The following is an 8,906-nucleotide window of genomic DNA, read 5'->3' as shown; positions in this document are numbered from 1 at the left end:
TCTTTATGCTAATTTAAGCTAAGTGTGTCCCTGTGTAACGTGGTGTCTCCAGTCTTAATGCTAAGCTAGCGTGTCCCCGTGTAACGGGGTGTCTCCTGTCTTTATGCTAAGCTAAGCTAGCGTGTCCCTGTGTAACGGGGTGTCTCCAGTCTTCATGCTAAGATAAGCTAAGTGTGTTCCTGTGTAACGTGGTGTCTCCAGTCTTTATGCTAAGCTAAGTGTGTTCCTTTGTAATGTGGTGTTAACAGTCTTTATGCTAAGCTATGTGTGTTCCTGTGTAACGTGGTGTCTCCGGTCTTTATGCTAAGCTAAGTGTGTTCCTGTGTAACGTGGTGGTACCAGTCTTTATGCTAAGCTAAGCGTGTTCCTCTATAACTTGGTGTTTCCAGTCTTAATGCTAAGCTAGCTTGTCCCTGTGTAACGTGGTGTCTCCAGTCTTCATGCTAAGCTAAGCTAGCGTGTCTCCTCCCCTGCAGAGCTCAGATAAAGAGCACGGTGAAGAGGAAGCTGTACGAGGACAGCCGCGTGCCCATTTCCTCCGAATCGCCGAAGAAGACCGTGAAGAAGACCGCCATGACGACGGCTCCGGCGCTCGCCGCGTCCGCCATGATCGCCGTGCCGACCTCGCAGGTTGTCGTGGCAACGGGCATGCAGAACAGCCCCTCCTCTCTGGCCCCGCCCCTCAAGAAACAGAAGACTGCAGGTGAGAAGTGTGTTTAAAAATGGATAGAAATGTGTAAAAGATTTTAGGGTTGAGATTAAAAAAAATAAAAAGTATATATTGTTTTGCCTTCCCGAGGGTTAAGTTCATACCGTAACTAAATTCACTGTTATTAAAGCCCATGTTGCAGGGTTTATTTTCTAACGATTTTTTGCAATTTGCTTGTTGGTAATAAACATTTAAACTGTTACCCAACAACATCAAATACAATGGATATCACAAAACGGAATAAAATACGAAAAAGAAGTACTTTTTTACAGTGGTTTCTCCTTTCCCCCACAATGCATTGCATGACGTCACATTGGGGAGACGACAGGCGAAAGCCCCGTCTCGGTTCACTGTCCCGGTCACGGTTTCTGCCGCCGGTCTGGCAAAATATGGCTTCTGGTCTCGACCGAGTCAATGTGTCTTTATTATGTGTATAATAATATTGGGGGGGGAAGTGAAAGGCAGCTTGGACGGGGACGCTTTTCGGCTTTTCACAAGTTTAAACAGCTAGCTAGCTAACGCTACGCCGACGTTTGCTAACGTTAGCGCAACAGCGTTAGCTTAGACTGCTAGTTGAATATTACAACTGCCTTCGGAGCTACGTCCACGTTGTCAACACAAGACATGTGGCGTTAGTGCTCCTTTTGTGCCATCCTTTTATTGAATGAAATATTAAGCTTCGCTCCTACGAAATAGGTGTTTTTTTGTAACATTACACACAAAGCTAACTGGCTATAGTTAGCCTGTACGTATGCTAGCGGGATTAGCTAACGTTGCGTAGCCAGCCAGCAACTTCGGCAATCGGCAGTAGTTTCGGCGAGCTAACCGCGACAGTATGTTGCTAAAAGCAGTCAATGTGCAGTGATGTTTTGAAATGGAGACACATGGATGTGTTAGCTGTCGAGGTTAGCTCGCCGAAGCTGCTTGCTGACTACAGGCTAACTATAGCCAGTTAGCTTTGTGTGTAACTAACAAAAACCATCTCGTAGGAGCGAAGTTTAACGTTTCATTCAATAAAGTTATGGTACAAAAGGAGCACTAAGGCCACAAGTCTTATGTTGACAACGTGGACACAGATATAGGAAACTCTGAAGGCAGTTGTAATATTTACCTAGCCGGCTAGGCTAACGCTGTTGCGCTAATGTTAGCGAAACGTCGGCGTAGCGTTAGCTAGCTGTCTAAACTTGTGAAAAGCTGAACAGCATCCCCATCCAAGTAATAAATAAACACCAGGCAAATATGTTGTTACTGGAGCTAGTAGGCTACCATCAAAACGTGCGATATCTAATCATGATATCAATCATATTTATGTGTTTACAACCATCGGGGGATTAAACAGGTGGGACTGGCAAGTTAGCACATAGCTAGCATGATGCCTTGTATTTTCTAGATCTAGATAAGTTTACCGGTACTTATCTGAACTAACGACATGATCACTGTCACTAGATATAAATAAAACATTGACTTTCACTTGGGGCTGTTCACTGACAGTAAAAAACCCTCTTCCTCATCCCAGTCAGTCACCATAGTTACAGTACCAGGCTGATACACAGTAGGGCTGGGCGATATGGACCGAAAATCATATCCCGATATATTTTGGCTGAATATCGATGTACAATATATATCCCGATATTTTTTCCGCAAATGTTCAGTCAAAGTCAAAGCCAAATATGACATGTCACAAGTAGTTTCATAGAAACCGGCTATTTTAGTGAACAGTTGCAAAATCAAATGAATAAATAATAAAAAAGTTTCTTCACCTGGTTCAATGCTCAGCTGTTCAAATAACAATAAAATGTAAACATAAATTCTGATTAACCCTTGTGTTGTCTTCTCGTCAACCTTTTCGACGCCTTTTTTTCAGTTTGTTTTAGTTTTTTCCAACGTTTTAAATTGTTAAATTTTTCTTCTACACATTTTCAGCGCTTATTTCTACGTCCCATATTTTCTGATATAGGGCTGGGCGATATAGAGAAAATCGGATATCACGATATTCTTGACCAAATACCTCGATATCGATATCGCGACGATATATTCTAGAGTTGACAGTTGGTGCTCTCGCAAAATATCTTCACACTTAGATTTTAGATAAATAATGATTAATAATAGAACAGCTAGAACAGTCTGGTAAGTTCAGAAGAGTTCATCACTTCACTGTAATGCAGCCTTTAAAACCAGGAAAAGACACTTATGTCATATCACGATGTTACGATATCCAAAATCTAAGACGATATCTAGTCTCATATCACGATATCGATATTAATATCGATATATCACCCAGCCCTAATACACAGTCACCATAGTTACAGTACCAGGCTGATACACAGTCACCATAGTTACAGTACCAGGCTGATACACAGTCACCATAGTTACAGTACCAGGCTGATACACGTCTCCCCAATGTGACGTCATCGCCGAATTGCGGAAAAAAACACTAATACCAAAAACGACAAAAACCTGACAAAAACTGGCCTTTAACACTATTTGGAGACATTTTTAACAATGATATACATATATTGAGTGTTATATGTATATTAATCAACAGTGGTGGTTAACCTGCAACATGGGCTTTAATGTAGGCTAATTAAAAACTGGAGACACAAAGTAAACGGGCCTCTCTGACTGTTACCGGGGGGTAAACGGGCCTCTCTGAACGGTACCGGGGGGTAAACGGGCCTCTCTGACAGGTACCGGGGGGTAAACGGGCCTCTCTGACAGGTACCGGGGTACACGGGCCTCTGACTGTTACCGGGGTAAACGGGCTCTCTGACTGTTACCGGGGGGTAAACGGGCCTCTCTGACAGGTACCGGGGTAAACGGGCCTCTCTGACCGCTACCGGGGGTAAACGGGCCTCTCTGACCGCTACCGGGGGGTAAACGGGCCACTCTGACCAGTACCGGGGGGTAAACTGGCCTCTCTGATCGGTACCGGGGGGTAAACGGGCCACTCTGACAGGTACCGGGGGGTAAACAGGCCTCTCTGAGTGGTACCGGGGAAACAGGTCCTCTGAGCGGTACCGGGGAATAAACGGGCCTATCTGACTGGTACCGGGGGGTAAACGGGCCTCTCTGAGTGGTACCGGGGGGTAAACGGGCCTCTCTGAGTGGTACCGGGTGGGTTAATGTGTCGCTGTCTGTTGGACCTGGAAAATATTTAGCAAAAAATGTGACGTACCCCCTGTAGTCCTCCAGAGGACCACTAGGGGGACACGGACCACCATTTGAGAAACACTGATCTAGTCAATAAGTCAGTGCAAGACAGAAGACTTTAACACCCTTCTTCTCCTCCTCTTCTTCTTCTTCTCCTCTTCTTTTTCTCCTCTTCCTTCTCCTCTTCTCATTCTCTTCTTATTCTCTTCTTCTTCTTCCTCCTCTTCTCCTCCTCTTCTTCTTCTCCTCTTCTTTTTCTCCTCCTATTCTTCTTCTCCTCTTCTTTTTCTCCTCTTCTTTTTCTCCTCCTCCTCTTCCTCCTCCTCCTCTTCTCCTCCTCCTCGTCTTCCCCCTCCTCGTCTTCCCCCTCCTCCTCTTCTTCCTCCTCCCCCTCTCCTCCTCCTCTTCCTCCTCTTCTTCTCCTCTCCATCCTCTTCCTCTTCTCCTCCTCCTCCCCCTGCAGACGTGACTCTGAGCGCGCTCAACGACTCTGACGTGAACAGCGACCTCGTGGACATCGAAGGACTCGGAGACGGATCATCCAACAAGAAGCTCAACTTTGACCAAGGTGACGAGACACACACACACACACACACACACACACACACACACACACACACACACACACACACACACACACACACACACACACACACACACACACACACACACACACACACACACACACACACACACACACACACACACACACACACACAGACACACACACACACACACACACACACACACACACACACACACACACACACACACACACACACACACACACACACACACACACACAGACACACACACACACACACACACACACACACACACACACACACACACACACACACACACACACACACACACACACACACACACACACACACACACACACACACACACACACACACACACACACACACACACACACACACACTGACTATATTGATATAATATCCATATCTTGATATCAATATATGGATATTATATCAATATCGTGATATCAATATATGGATATTATATCAATATCCATATATGGATATTATATCGATATTGTGATATCAATATATGGATATTATATCAATATCAATATATGGATATTATATCGATATTGTGATATCAATATATGGATATTATATCAATATTGTGATATCAATATATGGATATTATATGGATATCAATATATGGATATTATATCGATATCATGTTATCAATATATGAATATTATATCCATATATTGATATCAGTATATGGATATTATATCAATATCGTGATATCAATATATGGATATTATATCAATATCAATATATGGATATTATATCCATATATTGATATCAGTATATCGATATTATATCGATATCGTGATTCAATTCAATTTTATTTATAGTATCAAATCATAAAAAAAGTTATCTCGAGACACTTTACAGATAGAGTAGGTCTAGACCACACTCTATAAATTCCAAAACCCCAACAATTACAGTAATTCCCTCAAGAGCAAACATTAGCAGTGGCTGTTGCGACAGTGGCGAGAAAAAACTCCCTTTTAGGAAGAAACCTCGTCACAGTGACTTGTAAGGTTATCGTGGAAGTTCATGTCCTAGCAGGACACATCGTGTCATACTGAGTAGTGCAGTCTCCTATACCGGATCCTGACTACTCTGTGCATAGGAGCATCACAGCAGGGCGTTGCGGGATGTAACGTGGCGCTGCAGAGCACGGGTGGGTGCGGCGGAGAAGAAACATAAGGACTCCGGGGAGTAAACTCCCCAGAGCTAGATTAGTAACAAGTATTTCTGGGACAGGATGCATACAAAAGTAACAAGTAGAGATGAGAGAGCAGCTCAGTGTGTCTTAGGGAGGAACAGCCTCCCCGGCAGTCTAGAGTTGTAATAGCATAACTTAAGAGAGGCAGGTTAAAGAGAGGAGCCTGGTCGGGCTAGAACTCCCCCCAACCGGGTCGGGCTGTACTGGCCTGCCTCCCTCTACTCTCGCTCGATTATTAATTATACAGTATATAAAACTGATGACTACGAGGAGAAGCAGGTGGGCCGGGTTAGGCGGACGCTGCAACTCCTCACTCCCTAACTATAAGCTTTATCAAAGAGGAGGGTTTTCAGTTTACTCTTAAATGTGGTGACGGTGTCTGCCCCTCGAACCCCGACTGGGAGCTGGTTCCACAATACTGGAGCCTGATAGCTGAAGGCCCTGGCCCCCAGTCTACTTCCAGAGACTCTAGGAACTATAAGTAGCCCCGCATTCTGGGAGCGCAGTGCTCTAGTGGGACAATAAGGTACTATGAGCTCTTCTAAGTATGATGGTGCTTGACCATTTAGAGCTTTGTAAGTCAGGAGGAGGATTTTAAATTCGATCCTAGATTTCACTGGAAGCCAATGCAGTGAAGCTAATACAGGAGAAATATGATCTCTTCTCTTAGTTCTCGTCAGAACACGTGCTGCAGCATTCTGGATCAGTTGGAGAGTCTTAAGAGACTTATTTGAGCAACCTGATAATAATATATGGATATTATATCAATATTGTGATATCAATATATGGATATTATATCAATATTGTGATATCAATATATGGATATTATATCAATATTGTGATATCAATATATGGATATTATATCGATATCAATATATGGATATTATATCAATATTGTGATATCAATATATGGATATTATATCGATATCAATATATGGATATAATATCCATATATTGATATCAGTATATGGATATTATATCGATATCGTGATATCAATATATGGATATCATATTGATATCGTGATATCAATATATGGATATATCGATATCGGGATATCAATATATGGATATTATATCAATATCGTGATATCAATATATGGATATCATATTGATATCGTGATATCAATATGTGGATATATCGATATCGGGATATCAATATATGGATATCATATTGATATCGTGATATCAATATATGGATATATCGATATCGGGATATCAATATATGGATATCATATTGATATCGTGATATCAATATATGGATATATCGATATCGGGATATCAATATATGGATATTATATCGATATCGGGATATCAATATATGGATATTATATCAATATCATGATATCAATATATTGATATTGCAATCTACAATGTAAATAGTCATGAAAATTAAAAGGAAACACATTGAATGAGAAGGTGTGTCCAAACCTTTGGCCTGTACTGGACATTATGGGACGAAAATGCAGAGATTATGAAATCATGCAAGACCTCATATGCCGAAAATGCGGCGAATTTGAACAAATGCTTTGGCTGATTACGCGTTGAATTATGCGATCGCATAATTGCGTTTTTGTGGAGGGACTGATACTTCATAGCCTGGTGGGACCATCCTGATCCGGCCAGCTCCAGTTTTCTCCTCCCAGATCAGTCTGGAGAACATTTGGAGCCGTTCACCAAACGACCGACCAATCAGCGTTGAGTTTGAGGCGGGGTTTAGGAGGTGATAGACAGATGGTTTATCCAATCAGCTAACCAGGATTTACAGACAGCGGTAGCTCTAATTCTGTTAGCCGCTCGCTAATGCTTTTTCCTCTTGGATCCTTCTTTTGGAGTATGGACCAGGAACCTGAAATGGGGCCTTTTATTCTTTTATTCCTAAATTCTCGTCACACTAACGGTAAATCTCCTTCACCGACATGTTGCTAGCATGCTAAGCTAACGAGCTATGCTTGGCCTGCAGCAGCAGCAGCAGGGGTAGCCTGGCTCGTGGTTGTATTTCCAGACGCTTTCGTTGATCTGATTGGTTGATTTGGGCCCCGTCTATCACCAACTATAGGTGGTAGACAGACAGATGGTTCATCCAATCAGCTAACCAGGATTTTCGCCCCCCCTTTTCCCCCAAAAGTTCTCCAACGGAAAGATCCCAGAATGGATATGCCGAAGCAAAAAATGGGAAGCGATCCATCCGGTGGAGTCAGGTTACTGATTTGACGCATCGCGATGCATCGAGATATTGAGTCGCCGTGGTTTTATGAATGAATATCGTATCGTTCTAATGAGAATCGGATGTAAATGGTGTCTAGTCTGAGTTCTTGTCTTGTGTCTCAAAGCTGTCTTGTCCCCTGCCTGTGTCCCCCCAGAGAGCCTGAACCTGGACTCCAGCCTCATCATGAACTCCAGTGACCTCCCGCTGCTGTCCCGCTGACCTCTGACCTCTCACCCGAGCAGCAGACACCAACCAACCTTCTTTTTATTTTAATTTTATTTCCCTAAAGGCTCCGCTCTGCTGTTTACCCGACGCTCATCTCTCCACATTTTAGATCAACACACACACACACACACACACACACACATCTCTCTGCGTTGTGTTAATTCTTTTGTTGTCAAAAAACTCAATTTTTCAAAAAATGAGAAATAATCCTTATCTTTTTTTTTTTTCGTGCAGCAGAATTATGTTTTCAGCAGGGCTGCCCTCTACTAAAGAACTCCTTAGTCCACTAACACTTATAGGATTTTGTCGACTAATCGATTAGTTGATTTAACTGACAGAGCTGTGCTCTTTGAGAGGTGGTTAAGACTAGAAAAGCACAATATAAATGTAGTTAATGAACCATCTGTAAAACTGAGTTTCTCCACAATTAATCCTGCAGAAGCACCAGTGCTGCCACCTCTTAGTCGATTAGTCGACTAATCTGTTGTTTTGGTCTTAGTCGACTAAGATTTCTTTAGTCCATTAGTCATTTATTATGCTTATTCATGCTTAATTACTCATTTCCAAGAAACTTCTGAGCACATTTATGGTAAACACAAGATTTAAAGTGGTGCTTTTGCAGGATTAATTGTGGAGAAACTCAGTTTTACAGATGGTTAATTAACTACATTTATATTGTGCTTTTCTAGTCTTAACCACCTCTCAAAGAGCACAGCTCTGTCAATTAAATCAACTAATCGATTAGTCGACTAAATCCTATAAGTGTTAGTCGACTAAGAATATCTTTAGTCGAGGACAGCCCTAAAAAGCACCACTTTAAATGTCGTGTTTACCATAAATGTG

At 42.4% G+C, this 8,906-nt stretch overlaps 1 protein-coding gene across 1 annotated transcript in view; it reads left to right on the top strand.

Moving 5' to 3' along the window:
* bacc1 (BPTF associated chromatin complex component 1) overlaps positions 1-8,386 on the top strand; it is a 16,184-nt gene extending 7,798 nt beyond the window's left edge. The window contains exons 4-6 of the mRNA XM_028594598.1: positions 477-703; positions 4,323-4,427; positions 7,993-8,386. Coding sequence (XP_028450399.1) covers positions 477-703; positions 4,323-4,427; positions 7,993-8,057 — 397 coding nt within the window. The 3' untranslated portion in view covers positions 8,058-8,386. The remainder of the gene's footprint in view (positions 1-476; positions 704-4,322; positions 4,428-7,992) is intronic.
* Positions 8,387-8,906: the final 520 nt, after the last annotated feature.

The sequence above is a fragment of the Perca flavescens genome, chromosome 13 (assembly GCF_004354835.1).
Source record: "Perca flavescens isolate YP-PL-M2 chromosome 13, PFLA_1.0, whole genome shotgun sequence".
Classification (NCBI taxonomy): Eukaryota; Metazoa; Chordata; class Actinopteri; order Perciformes; family Percidae; genus Perca; species Perca flavescens.
The sequence above is the reverse complement of the archived record's forward strand: the minus strand, read 5'-3'. Positions and strand labels throughout refer to the sequence as shown.